At 35.2% G+C, this 15,251-nt stretch overlaps 1 protein-coding gene and 1 long non-coding RNA gene across 2 annotated transcripts; one reads left to right on the top strand and one right to left on the bottom strand.

Annotated features, from left to right (window-relative positions):
• Positions 1-7,924: 7,924 nt before the first annotated feature.
• Positions 7,925-8,481, bottom strand: LOC129741766 (uncharacterized). The gene is made up of 2 exons (XR_008736486.1): positions 8,294-8,481; positions 7,925-8,224 (listed from the first exon to the last, which is right to left on the bottom strand). It is a non-coding gene; the product is annotated as an uncharacterized LOC129741766 (long non-coding RNA).
• A 790-nt stretch (positions 8,482-9,271) lies between these two features.
• LOC129744273 (uncharacterized) lies at positions 9,272-9,842 on the top strand. Its single transcript, XM_055736710.1, has 3 exons — positions 9,272-9,416; positions 9,481-9,546; positions 9,626-9,842. Exons 1-3 carry the CDS (start codon positions 9,291-9,293, stop codon positions 9,773-9,775), a joined length of 342 nt encoding a protein of 113 aa, XP_055592685.1. The 5' UTR covers positions 9,272-9,290; the 3' UTR covers positions 9,776-9,842.
• The last annotated feature ends 5,409 nt before the right edge of the window (positions 9,843-15,251 follow it).

The raw sequence follows: 15,251 nt of genomic DNA, 5'->3' as shown, positions 1-15,251 counted from the left end.
TCTCAATAGCTCCCACAAGTGCTACCCTGGCTCCTCGATAAACGGCACCAACGGGTGAGATACAACCCATTGAACTCACCACCAAGCTTTCAATACTCTTTCTAGGCATGGTTATGTCGTACACTGCTATCATCCGTAAGTTTTCTTAACCACCACTACAGCTTGCTTTAACAATTACTACAATCCGACGTTCCTCCTGATCATAATTGCATTGTTTTGAAGCGGTCTGGAACCTGTCGAAGGTTTGGCCTGGTCCCTCATAAAACTCTCAGAGCAAGACCATGGAAAGTTGGCACAGGATTGTCACTCCAGCGACGGATGGCGAAGCTTCTCCAAAACACTCCAGGCTTTCGTCGCGACGGAAGACAGCCACCTTTTCATCCACTGGCCATTCCAGGCAGGTTTTAATAGCATTACTAAGGCAGAGAAGTGACTCTCATTTCTGCCGATCCAGTCTTATCCAAGTACATTCTCAGTTAGACATTCTCCTCTAACAAACGGAGATGACAAGGAAATCCGCCTCAGCCAGGTCTCAGCAGCCTGCCACATTTACTACCCAGTACCAGTTCCGAATTAGACACCTTAAGGTTTCAACAAAGAAGCAACGTCGCATTCCGTTTTCGACAATCGTTAGGACTAGCAAATTTTGCAACACTGCTGACCATACGGCTGCTGGTTCGCTACTTAAGGCCTTTATACCAGAGAGTGCTTTCTCTATCTCCCTCCGTAGTGTTAAACTGTCAAACCTAGTAGAGTTCAGAAGAAGAGATCTAAGAAATCCCGTTTCTCAAAAAAAAAAGAGGACTGCAATATGCTTCCCTTTTCCATTCCAACCAATGTTCCTGGCTTTCTTCCAGTTCATATTTGCATGAACTTGTGTAACTGTTCATGGTTATTTTGAGTTTCAAAGAATCCCATTTGGCCTTATCATTTCGCCAAATAGCTTCCAACAAATGATGAACATTGCCTTAGCGGCTATTCTTCGGACTAAAAAGTAGTATTGGAGGAAGAAGGTGATTAGTAGATTTCCTAGACATAGAATGTCATATGCTGAGAAGTGACTATCAAACCTGACTTCATATCTAACATTAGCTGAAACATAGCTAATATTCCTGACCATAAGGATGCTGGTTCACTATTCAAGCACAGTGTTGATCTGTATAATCTTTTAAGCAAACTCCTCCACAACTTGATTCAGTACAGGAGACATGAGAAATGTATTCCTTGCAAAAAAAAAACCCATCGGCAACTAATGTCAGTAGTCTTGACGTTCTTCCCTGTTCAATTTTTGCATGAACTCATGATTAAAAAAAATTGTTTTTTGCTCAAATGCCAGTTTCTCGTCGTTTTGGATTTTGAAGAATCCCTTTTGGCTATAACATTTCGCCAAATAGCTTCCAACGAATAACGATCTTTGCCTAAGCGGCTTTTCTTCGGGAAGCGCGCTCCTCAGCAAAATATGGAAATTCTTCGAATAATTTATGTTTGAAAAAGACGTCTTCCAAAGAGAGGAAAACACGGAAATTTATGATGGGTATTTATGTTTTAAGGTTTTTTTTTTTTTTTGTAAATTCTTTATTTGAAACGGCTCGTACCTTTAGGCTTTAAGGAGCCAAACTCGTTTTGTTTGATTACAATTGTGTGCTTATATCTATTTCACTTTTAAAGAAAAAAGAAGATAGATAGGGAAATATGAAAATAAAAAGAATTATAGACGAAGATCAATAGCTTTTAGGAAAAGGTATATTTCAAACATGTAGTCCAAGTCTATAACAGCCAGCACATCTCTCACTGGAACATAGGGTGGTTTTCCTCGGGCCCGAAGGGATTCTATCAAATTCGTTCTAGCGACAAGATGAACCTCGCACGACCAAACAATATGCTCGATGTCGTGGTAACCTTGGCCGCAACTACACAAGTTGCTGCCAGCAATATCAAAACGATAGAGTACCGCGTCTAAGGAACAATGATTGGACATGAGACGGGAAAATACACGAATAAAATCCCGACTCAGGTCCAATCTATTAAACCATGGTTTAAGGCTTACCCTTGGGATAATCGAGTGGAGCCACCGACCATCCTCATCCTCGTCCCATTTGCGTTGCCAGTTGACAAGAGAGTTTCTTCGAACTAAAAAGTAAAATTCGTTGAAGGCGATTTCACGCTGATACGTGTCACCTTCCATCGCCCCCACCTTTGCCAGAGAGTCTGCCTTCTCATTACCCTCTATCGAGCAATGGGAGGGAACCCAAACAAAGGTGATGGAAAAGCGACGTTTTGATAAAGCACTCAAACTATCCCGTATCTTCTCGAAGAAGTATGGTGAGTGCTTTCCCGGTTTTATTGAGTGAATTGCTTGAACAGAACTCAGACTATCCGTTACAATAAAGTAGTGCCCAACTGGCCTTGAAGCGATACTGTCCAAAGCCCAATGAATTGCTGCTAACTCTGCTATATACACAGAGCATGGTGACTCGAGGCTGTAAAAGGCGCTAGATATTTCGTTGAACACTCCAAATCCTGTTGATTCCTCTATAAGTGATCCATCAGTAAAGTACATTTTATCAGCATCGACGTGTCTATATTTAGTTTCGAAAATTCTTGGAATCAGAAGTGGACGATGCGGATCCGGGATTCCACGAATTTCCTGCTGCATAGACAAATCAAACTGGACAGAAGAATCATCGTAGTCTGGGCTACAAACACGAGCGGGAGAATACGAAGAAGGGTTTACCTGCATTGACATGAGGACATGATATATAGACATAAATCTGGTTTGAAAATTTTGCTCAAGAAGCCTTTCAAAATTTACAATAACCAATGGGTTCATGACCTCACACCTGATGAGGAACCGGAGTGATAGTAAATTGAATCGATCTTTTAGTGGGAGTATTCCTGCCAAAACTTCGAGACTCATGTTATGCGTTGAGGGCATACAGCCCAAAGCGATGCGGAGACAACGATATTGGATACGCTCGAGTTTAATGAGGTGAGTTTTGGCAGCTGACTGGAAACAGAAGCTACCATATTCCATCACTGAGAGAATAGTTGTTCGATACAATTTTAAAAGATCTTCTGGATGGGCTCCCCACCAGGTGCCAGTGATTGATCGGAGAAAATTGATTCTTTGTTGGCATTTTCCTTTCAGATACTCAATATGGGCCCTCCAGGTACACTTGGAATCAAACCAAACCCCAAGATACTTAAAACACCTCGATTGAGTGATCGTTCTGCCCAGGAGTTGAAGCTTAGGTTGAGCAGGTCTATGTTTCTTAGAAAAAACAACCATCTCCGTTTTCTGAGGGGAAAACTCAATCCCAAGCCCCAAAGCCCAGGAAGACAATCTGTTCAAAGTATCTTGTAAAGGTCTGTGCAGATGAGACTCAGAAGATCCTGTGACAGACACCACGCCGTCATCTGCAAGTTGTCTTAGAGTGCAGCCTTCAGAGAGACAACTGTCGATGTCACTTACGTAAAAGTTGTACAAAAGTGGACTCAAACATGAACCCTGCGGGAGACCCATGTAAGAGGTTCTTCTAACTGCAATATCTCCGTGAGCAAAGTTCAGATGTTTCTCACAAAGCAAACTGTATAAGATGTTGTTCAATAGTGGAGGCAGACCCCGAGAGTGCAACTTGTCTGACAACACCTCTATAGAGACTGCATCAAAAGCTCCTTTTATGTCTAGAAACACTGAAGCCATTTGCTCACGTTTTGCGTACGCCATTTGTATCTCTGAAGACAGCAAAGCGAGACAATCGTTTGTCCCTTTGCCCCTTCGGAACCCAAATTGAGTATCTGAAAGGAGACCATTTGCTTCTACCCATTTATCCAATCGAAACAAAATCATTTTCTCCATCAACTTGCGTATACAAGACAACATCGCTATTGGACGGTACGAATTCGCATCGGACGCTGGTTTCCCGGGCTTTTGGATAGCGATAACTCTCACTTCTCTCCACTCTTGGGGAACAATGTTGTTCTCCAAGAATTGATTAAATAAATTTAACAAGCGAAACTTGGCGGCGTCCGGAAGGTTTTTCAACAAGTTAAATTTGATTTTATCAATTCCCGGAGCTGAATTGTTGCAAGAGAGGAGGGCAAGTGAAAATTCGACCATCGAAAAGCTGGAATCCAGACCACACCTATCAGGAGGCACGTTCCGGATTATTTTTTGTACAGGTGTAGAATCTGGGCAGACTTTCCGTGCAAAGTTTAATATCCATCTATGTGTATTTTCTTCACTTTCATTTGTAGATGATCAATTGCGCATGCTTCGTGCCACTTTCCATAAGGTACTCAAGGATGTTTCCCGTGATAAACCACCCACAAAATTCCTCCAATACGCCTTTTTCTTCCCTTTGATCAATTTTTTGAACTGATTTTCATATGATTCAAAAAGGACGAGGGTTCCATGTTTTCGAAAATCTTTGAATGCTTTTGATTTGTCCTTATAAAGCTTGGAACACTGCTGGTCCCACCATGGATTTGGGGGCCTTCGAAGAACAGATGAATCTGGGATAGGTTTTTTTTGAGCGCAAAGTGCACTTTCATGGATCAAACGTGAAAGAAAGTGATACTCCTCCAAAGGAGGTAAAACATTCATAGAATTAATGGCATCTGTTATTTCGTCCGAGTACTTTTTCCAATCGATGTGTCTTGTAAGGTCATATGCCATATTTGTTGAATTTGAAGTGCTGGCCCCATTGGTGATTGTAATTTTGATTGGCAAGTGATCACTACCATTGGGATCAGGGATTACCTTCCACTGGCAATCCAATGATAGTGAATTTGAGCAGAGTGAGAGGTCAATTGCACTTGATCTTGCAGGGGGTTTAGGTACCCGTGTTTTTTCACCCGTGTTCAAAATTGATAAATTGAAACTGTCACAAATGTCATAAATAAGAGTAGAACGACAATCGTCAGTTTGTTCTCCCCAGACAGTTCCATGTGAATTGAAGTCACCCAGGATCAACCTTGGCTCAGGAAGCACTGAGCACAGGTCCTCTAGGTGATTTCGATCCACTGCAACTCTATGAGGCCAGTACAAACTGACAACGCATAAGTCCTTACCTCTTATAGTTATATGACATGCAACAGCTTCAATTCCTCCTGATAAAGGGAGGTGGATTCTATAAAAGGAGTGGCGCTTATTGATCCCCAAAAGCACCCCTCCATAAGAATCGTTGCGATCCAAACGGATAATGTTAAAATCGTGGAATGAGATGTTTGATTGAGAAGAAAGCCATGTTTCTGAAAGGGCAAAAATATCGCAACTAGTTTCATGAAGAAGAAATTTGAACGGATCCAGTTTAGGAACTAAACTACGACAATTCCACTGTATAACAGTGATATCTCCGACCTCTCGGCGTAAATTAGCCATCGAGAGAGATAAACATTAAAATGAGGGGCCAAGTTTGCATCAATTGCTTCAAAAATGTCTTTACTACAGGAAGCATTGTTGTTACAATGCTTTTGATGGATTCAGAAACGTTGAAAAACGAAAAAATTCCATTCAGAATGTCAGTCAACTTAAACAATCCTGGCTGGGAAGTTGATTCTGAAAAAACTGCATTCGTCAAAGGGGCCTTTGAGGTCCCTGCTGGTGTTGCATCATTCTGTGGTGAAAAAATCGTACGGAATCCAGGAGGATTTTGTTTTTGTTGTTCTGCAGCATTCGGCTTTTTAGGGACACTGATTGGAGGGCTCATTGTAGGGATTTTCTTGGGTATTTTGGGTGTCTTGGGAGTTGTTTTAGCACGTTTCCGGGAGTTCGCAACGAAAACAAAAGGGATTTCCTCATCCGTTGTTTCTTCGTTGTCAACTGGCAACACAGAAAAGATGTTACTTGAATGAGGTTGGGCCAGTGGAGAAGCGCTCTTTAAGATAGAGGCATAAGAACGTCTCGATCGTTCCTTTAAAGAGCGCTTCTGTTTATCCCAGCAACTCTTGAATGCCTCGCACGAAGAGATTTCATGGGGTGAGCCCCCGCAATAAACACATTTCTGCTCTATTGCTGAGCATGCTCCAGCCCCATGATTCTCTCCGCATTGGGGACAGCGTGGCTTATTGCAACAGTGCGACGCTGTGTGCCCCAACTTGATGCAATTTTTACAATGCATGGGTCGAGGCACGAAGAGTCGCACAGGAAGCCTTAAAACTCCGTCAATCAAGACGTAGTGAGGGAGGGCGGTACCCGCGAAGGTCACACGAAATGAAGCTGAAGGCGAATACTTTGTAACTCCATTTACGACGTTGGCAGTGTTGAGTTGACGGCAATCCACGATTTCAACAGAAGTCGAATCGAGGCTCTTAAACTTACCAACGCCGTTAGATTTAACGTATTTCGCATCCAGACTCATTTCTGTGATCACGCCCTCTATCTCTACGTCTCGAGACGGGATGTAAACGTGATACTCTAGGTTCAGAAAATTACTTGCTACAATCTCGTTTGCAGCTTTCGAGTTAGCCACAACAACGCGCAGCTTGTTTGCACGCTGTTTTGTAACACTGGTTACAAAGGGCCACCTCGCCAGATCTTTGGTGATCTGTACCACGTTAAGAGGCTTACCGTTTTTTTTGGGCCGGATGAAAACCACCCATGGCCCAGAGGAAGATGAGCCCTCTGCATATGCTCGGAGTCGGGTTGTTCTACTCTCAGCTGGGGATGATGAAGAGTAAGCTTGCCAGATTGCCCGGTTTTATCCGGGTTTGCCCGGATATTTGATGCAAAATTTCGAGAAAGTCCGGTCCGGCCCGGTTGCCCGGATACCGTGAAAAAAGTCCGGATATTGCCCGGATTTTTTCACAATTTTCACAAAGAAACCAAAAAAAAAATGAAAGTTTTTGAGTATGTTTCAGCAAAATCGATTACGATATGGAAATTTTCAACGGTTGTTTCAAATAATTTCGCTGATTTACTTTTATAAACCTTTCAATATTTAAGTATTCAAAAAGTTTTTGGAAAAATTGCAGTCCATGCCCGGATTTTGCCAGGTTTTTTTGAAAAAATGCCCGGAATTGCTAGGCCCGGATGGGAGTGGAAAAAATTCTGGCAACCTTATGAAGAGGCATCATCCATCTGAGAAAGACTAGCATTTGAAGGACCAGCAGCATCTGGGTCCTCCAGATGCTCCTCATTCTCGTAGGTTGAACTCTCATCATCCATAACTGAGGGGTTTAACCCCCCGCCTTCGTTCATATTTTTTCAACGGAGCCACTAATGTCTCCGTTTTAAAAATATGAGCGAAGCACTCAATGGTCGAAATAATAAAAAAAGGGAAAAAAGATAGGGGAGAAACAGAGAAAAATAAGAGAAATTACAAACTTGTTTTATTTTCTTCGTTGCACGACTATTCGGCCAATTTACAAGTCGTCTATTTGGTCCAGTGTCGACGATGGCTCCAACCACGTGGTCTTCCTTTGTTGATTGATGATGGCTGCCACGACGTCAACGATCAAAGCAACCAGTCTTGATGATGATGAGGCCGTGTTTTGCCTAACAATAACGGCGGCCCTCACCCGTCTGGCTGGAGAAGAAACACTTCCAGCAGGGGTCGATTGACTTCCACGGGGAACAGAGGAAAAAAAAACACTTCCAGCACTCGACAGCGCAGTCTTCAAAAAAGTCACCTACACACTTTTTCGTCACTAGCGAAGGCTTTCCAATTCATCCGCTATGGCAGCTAGCGGGAATTAGAGTGTCCAATGTGTCACCTTACGGCAAAAATCACCGGATTGAACGCGGTAACCGTCTCTCCACTCAAACGTTCGAAGGACACTTTTCTCACACACGAAGCTCGAGATGCACAAAACCACGACCGTGTTCAACAACTGATGGGAGACGAATGATGTTTTAAGGTTTTTGAACTATGATTTTCGGCATTCGAGATTGGAACTATTTCTTTTATTGAAAAGTCAAAAGTGCTGGTGGTTGTTTTATTCTAAAGATTTTGAAAATACAACAGTTATTATAAAGATGTTTTCAAGTTTATTAGAGCCAAATTCAGGAATCTAATTTCGCCCTAAAGGGCATTCCAGACTCATATCTATCTTTCCTTCCATTTCGATAGTAGTTTCGTCCTTCTTTTATAACAATTTCCACATTAGTCTCCCCGGTTGTTTGCGTGAAGTTACAAATCTTAAAGCCGAAAAATTCCCAACATCCATTGTCGGGGAGGAAAAATCTGCCCCGTCTCTCCGGAGGTACAACCACAACTCTTCGCTGCATAGATATTGAAGCACGGTTAAAAATTATAATCGGTCACAACCTAAGGTTTCGGGGAGAATTTACCTTAACTACAGCATCTGGGGACCGGGGTGACCTTTCTAAAGTTTGCTCGTACAATTGCGGTGAACTCTCATCAATAAATGTCACGCTTGGCCGGGCAATGCTACCGGTTATGAGCAAACAAAAGCAGAAAACTTTGAAAAGTTGCGAAAATTCGGTGCTGCTCCTGAGCATTTTGTCTGCAGTGAAGCCACAAATGAACTGACGAATGAAAAACCCGTTGCGTTTCAGTAAATAACATAGTTTCAAGCATAGAAAATTGCTTAATCAGTTCTACAAATCAAAGAAAAACGCTGGACCTAAATGGTTTTTTTTTGTAAATGTTTAATAATTGATTGATAATTGCTTGAACTCGCAATTGTTTTGTTTTATTGTCATCGACTCAAAAGAATCTTTTCACCATGAAAATAAGAATTGGGAAGCAATCCAAGAATGTCTTGGATTAATCTAAAGGTCGATCAAGGCAAAGATCATCACCCATTGGAAGCTATTTGGCGAAATGTCAAGGCCAAACGGTTTTCTTTGAATTCAAATTAACTTGAATGGTATGATGTGTAACGAATCCCGAAGATTATTTTTTTGATTTAGCATTGATATTGGCAACTAATTATTTCGATTATAAGGTGAAAAACTTAGTTCAAACGTTTATAGTTCAATACTTGATTATTTTTATCAAATGATGCAATTTGATGGAAATAATCAATTATGGAACTGTAATTGTTAATCGGAACAATCAGTTTCAAATTCCAAATTATTTGTTCGCATTTAACGAGTACCATAGAAAATTTTAAACCCTTTGCCGAATAATTATATTGATCTTTAGGCGAAGCGAATGTGTTCAAATGAAATCCGCGCTCAATTATCGATTTATTCAGCGTATGCGTAAAGTGTCGGGTTAATTCAGTTATTAGAAAAACATTTTTTCACGTGTGCACTATTTAAATCCCTGAAGCTGACATAAAGTTGGCTACACATTTTGTGACTCTACGAGAGTGTCAAGATGATGCTAAACAGAAGCGAATTTTTGTTAATTTTTGCTGCCCTTATTCCAAGCCTGTTTATCACGCTTTGTTACGCTCTGCCAGAAGAAGACGAACCACCATGGCCGGCCATGGAGTTTTTTAAGGTAAATACATGCGATTTTGACAATAAGATAAATAGTTATTGACCTTTTCAATTTGTTCTTCAAGCGTTCAGCAGCACAAAATGGCTTAACGTTACCGGAACAAAATTCAACCAATCCCACCAAGGTTAAGGTAAAAAAAAAACTCAAATTATGTCTTTTATTTACTAACTTTTCCCATATTATCTACAATACTTACAACCAAAATCAAGCGTGATGCCGTAATGTCTATGCTTTTGCGGAGACTCCGATCCCCGGGTTTTGAATGTGTGCAAGGAACAAGGTCAAATATGTGTTACAATAAGGATACAGGCGAAATGGTATTGCATCGTATCAACGAAGGTGGTCGAGTAGGAAGGTAGAATCCAGTGTGTTCGTTGCTGCTTTGCAATAAATGTTGTTTAAAAGACAGTTTAGAATACAAATTCTTTCAGTTTCCAATTATTGGTATTAATACACAGTTTTCACTGGACCCCGAAAGCCAATCCTTGTATTTCAAACTCACATTTTAATTCCATCATTCTCTTGAAAAAGTTGTAAATCCCTCATTTATAAGAGTTGAGAGCTAAGAGTTAAGAGTTAAGAGTTGTGAGTTGAGAGTTGGGAATTGAGAGTTGAGAGTTGAGAGATGAGAGTTGAGAGTTGAGAGTTGAGAATTGAGAGTTTAGAGATGAGAGTTGAGAGTTGAGAGTTGAAAGTTGAAAGTTGAGAGTTGAGAGTTGAGAGTTGAGAGTTGAGAGTTGAGAGTTTAGAGTTGAGAGTTGAGAGTTGAGAGTTGAGAGTTGAGAGTTGAGAGTTGAGAGTTGAGAGTTGAGAGTTGAGAGTTGAGAGTTGAGAGTTGAGAGTTGAGAGTTGAGAGTTGAGAGTTGAGAGTTGAGAGTTGAGATTTGAGAGTTGACAGTTGAGAGTTGAGAGTTGAGAGTTGAGAGTTGAGAGTTGAGAGTTGAGAGTTGAGAGTTGAGAGTTGAAAGTTGAGAGTTGAGAGTTGAGAGTTGAGAGTTGAGAGTTGAGAGACAAAAAATGACAAAAATGACAAAAATGACAAAAATGACAAAAATGACAAAAATGACAAAAATGACAAAAATGACAAAAATGACAAAAATGACAAAAATGACAAAAATGACAAAAATGACAAAAATGACAAAAATGACAAAAATGACAAAAATGACAAAAATGACAAAAATGACAAAAATGACAAAAATGACAAAAATGACAAAAATGACAAAAATGACAAAAATGACAAAAATGACAAAAATGACAAAAATGACAAAAATGACAAAAATGACAAAAATGACAAAAATGACAAAAATGACAAAAATGACAAAAATGACAAAAATTACAAAAATTACAAAAATTACAAAAATGACAAAAATGACAAAAATGACAAAAATGACAAAAATGACAAAAATGACAAAAATGACAAAAATAACAAAAATGACAAAAATGACAAAAATGACAAAAATGACAAAAATGACAAAAATAACAAAAATAACAAAAATGACAAAAATGACAAAAATGACAAAAATGACAAAAATGACAAAAATGACAAAAATGACAAAAATGACAAAAATGACAAAAATGACAAAAATGACAAAAATGACAAAAATGACAAAAATGACAAAAATGACAAAAATGACAAAAATGACAAAAATGACAAAAATGACAAAAATGACAAAAATGACAAAAATGACAAAAATGACAAAAATGACAAAAATGACAAAAATGACAAAAATGACAAAAATGACAAAAATGACAAAAATGACAAAAATGACAAAAATGACAAAAATGACAAAAATGACAAAAATGACAAAAATGACAAAAATGACAAAAATGACAAAAATGACAAAAATGACAAAAATGACAAAAATGACAAAAATGACAAAAATGACAAAAATGACAAAAATTACAAAAATTACAAAAATGACAAAAATGACAAAAATGACAAAAATGACAAAAATGACAAAAATGACAAAAATGACAAAAATGACAAAAATGACAAAAATGACAAAAATGACAAAAATGACAAAAATGACAAAAATGACAAAAATGACAAAAATGACAAAAATGACAAAAATGACAAAAATGACAAAAATGACAAAAATGACAAAAATGACAAAAATGACAAAAATGACAAAAATGACAAAAATGACAAAAATGACAAAAATAACAAAAATGACAAAAATAACAAAAATGACAAAAATGACAAAAATGACAAAAATGACAAAAATGACAAAAATGACAAAAATGACAAAAATGACAAAAATGACAAAAATGACAAAAATGACAAAAATGACAAAAATGACAAAAATGACAAAAATGACAAAAATGACAAAAATGACAAAAATGACAAAAATGACAAAAATGACACAAATGACACAAATGACAAAAATGTCAAAAATGACAAAAATGACAAAAATGACAAAAATGACAAAAATGACAAAAATGACAAAAATGACAAAAATGACAAAGACAAAAATGACAAAAATGACAAAAATGACAAAAATGACAAAAATGACAAAAATGACAAAAATGACAAAAATGACAAAAATGACAAAAATGACAAAAATGACAAAAATGACAAAAATGACAAAAATGACAAAAATGACAAAAATGACAAAAATGACAAAAATGACAAAAATGACAAAAATGACAAAAATGACAAAAATGACAAAAATGACAAAAATGACAAAAATGACAAAAATGACAAAAATGACAAAAATGACAAAAATGACAAAAATGACAAAAATGACAAAAATGACAAAAATGACAAAAATGACAAAAATGACAAAAATGACAAAAATGACAAAAATGACAAAAATGACAAAAATGACAAAAATGACAAAAATAACAAAAATGACAAAAATGACAAAAATGACAAAAATGACAAAAATAACAAAAATGACAAAAATGACAAAAATGACAAAAATGACAAAAATGACAAAAATGACAAAAATGACAAAAATGACAAAAATGACAAAATGACAAAAATGACAAAAATGACAAAAATGACAAAAATGACAAAAATGACAAAAATGACAAAAATGACAAAAATGACAAAAATGACAAAAATGACAAAAATGACAAAAATGACAAAAATGACAAAAATGACAAAAATGACAAAAATGACAAAAATGACAAAAATGACAAAAATGACAAAAATGACAAAAATGACAAAAATGACAAAAATGACAAAAATGACAAAAATGACAAAAATGACAAAAATGACAAAAATGACAAAAATGACAAAAATGACAAAAATGACAAAAATGACAAAAATGACAAAAATGACAAAAATGACAAAAATGACAAAAATGACAAAAATGACAAAAATGACAAAAATGACAAAAATGACAAAAATGACAAAAATGACAAAAATGACAAAAATGACAAAAATGACAAAAATGACAAAAATGACAAAAATGACAAAAATGACAAAAATGACAAAAATGACAAAAATGACAAAAATGACAAAAATGACAAAAATGACAAAAATGACAAAAATGACAAAATGACAAAAATGACAAAAATGACAAAAATGACAAAAATGACAAAAATGACAAAAATGACAAAAATGACAAAAATGACAAAAATGACAAAAAATGACAAAAATGACAAAAATGACAAAAATGACAAAAATGACAAAAATGACAAAAATGACAAAAATGACAAAAATGACAAAAATGACAAAAATGACAAAATGACAAAAATGACAAAAATGACAAAAATGACAAAAATGACAAAATGACAAAAATGACAAAAATGACAAAATGACAAAAATGACAAAAATGACAAAAATGACAAAAATGACAAAAATGACAAAAATAACAAAAATGACAAAAATGACAAAAATGACAAAAATGACAAAAATAACAAAAATGACAAAAATGACAAAAATGACAAAAATGACAAAAATAACAAAAATGACAAAAATGACAAAAATGACAAAAATGACAAAAATGACAAAAATGACAAAAATGACAAAAATGACAAAAATGACAAAAATGACAAAAATGACAAAAATGACAAAAATGACAAAAATGACAAAAATGACAAAAATGACAAAAATGACAAAAATGACAAAAATGACAAAAATGACAAAAATGACAAAAATGACAAAAATGACAAAAATGACAAAAATGACAAAAATGACAAAAATGACAAAAATGACAAAAATGACAAAAATGACAAAAATGACAAAAATGACAAAAATGACAAAAATGACAAAAATGACAAAAATGACAAAAATGACAAAAATGACAAAAATGACAAAATGACAAAAATGACAAAAATGACAAAAATGACAAAAATGACAAAAATGACAAAAATGACAAAAATGACAAAAATGACAAAAATGACAAAAATGACAAAAATGACAAAAATGACAAAAATGACAAAAATGACAAAAATGACAAAAATGACAAAAATGACAAAAATGACAAAAATGACAAAAATGACAAAAATGACAAAAATGACAAAAATGACAAAAATGACAAAAATGACAAAAATGACAAAAATGACAAAAATGACAAAAATGACAAAATGACAAAAATGACAAAAATGACAAAAATGACAAAAATGACAAAAATGACAAAAATGACAAAAATGACAAAAATGACAAAAATGACAAAAATGACAAAAATGACAAAAATGACAAAAATGACAAAATGACAAAAATGACAAAAATGACAAAAATGACAAAAATGACAAAAATGACAAAAATGACAAAAATGACAAAAATGACAAAAATGACAAAAATGACAAAAATGACAAAAATGACAAAAATGACAAAAATGACAAAAATGACAAAAATGACAAAAATGACAAAAATGACAAAATGACAAAAATGACAAAAATGACAAAAATGACAAAATGACAAAAATGACAAAAATGACAAAAATGACAAAAATGACAAAAATGACAAAAATGACAAAAATGACAAAAATGACAAAAATGACAAAAATGACAAAAATGACAAAAATGACAAAAATGACAAAAATGACAAAAATGACAAAAATGACAAAAATGACAAAAATGACAAAAATGACAAAAATGACAAAAATGACAAAATGACAAAAATGACAAAAATGACAAAAATGACAAAAATGACAAAAATGACAAAATGACAAAAATGACAAAAATGACAAAAATGACAAAATGACAAAAATGACAAAAATGACAAAAATGACAAAAATGACAAAAATGACAAAAATGACAAAAATGACAAAAATGACAAAAATGACAAAAATGACAAAAATGACAAAAATGACAAAAATGACAAAAATGACAAAAATGACAAAAATGACAAAAATGACAAAAATGACAAAAATGACAAAAATGACAAAAATGACAAAAATGACAAAAATGACAAAAATGACAAAAATGACAAAAATGACAAAAATGACAAAAATGACAAAAATGACAAAATGACAAAAATGACAAAAATGACAAAAATGACAAAAATGACAAAAATGACAAAAATGACAAAAATGACAAAATGACAAAAATGACAAAAATGACAAAAATGACAAAAATGACAAAAATGACAAAAATGACAAAAATGACAAAAATGACAAAAATGACAAAAATGACAAAATGACAAAAATGACAAAAAATGACAAAAATGACAAAAATGACAAAAATGACAAAAATGACAAAAATGACAAAAATGACAAAAATGACAAAAATGACAAAAATGACAAAAATGACAAAAATGACAAAAATGACAAAATGACAAAAATGACAAAAATGACAAAAATGACAAAAATGACAAAAATGACAAAAAATGACAAAAATGACAAAAATGACAAAAATGACAAAAATGACAAAAATGACAAAAAT

This window comes from Uranotaenia lowii, chromosome 2, assembly GCF_029784155.1.
Source record: "Uranotaenia lowii strain MFRU-FL chromosome 2, ASM2978415v1, whole genome shotgun sequence".
NCBI classification, from domain to species: domain Eukaryota; kingdom Metazoa; phylum Arthropoda; class Insecta; order Diptera; family Culicidae; genus Uranotaenia; species Uranotaenia lowii.
The sequence above is the reverse complement of the archived record's forward strand: the minus strand, read 5'-3'. Positions and strand labels throughout refer to the sequence as shown.

Coding starts and splice junctions, on each gene's coding strand:
- LOC129744273 (XM_055736710.1), top strand. CDS start 9,291: ATGATGCTAAACAGAAGCGAATTTTTGTTAATTTTTGCTGCCCTTATT. Junction 9,417..9,480: donor CGGCCATGGAGTTTTTTAAG/GTAAATACATGC, acceptor TTGTTCTTCAAG/CGTTCAGCAGCACAAAATGG. Junction 9,547..9,625: donor CCAATCCCACCAAGGTTAAG/GTAAAAAAAAAA, acceptor ACCAAAATCAAG/CGTGATGCCGTAATGTCTAT.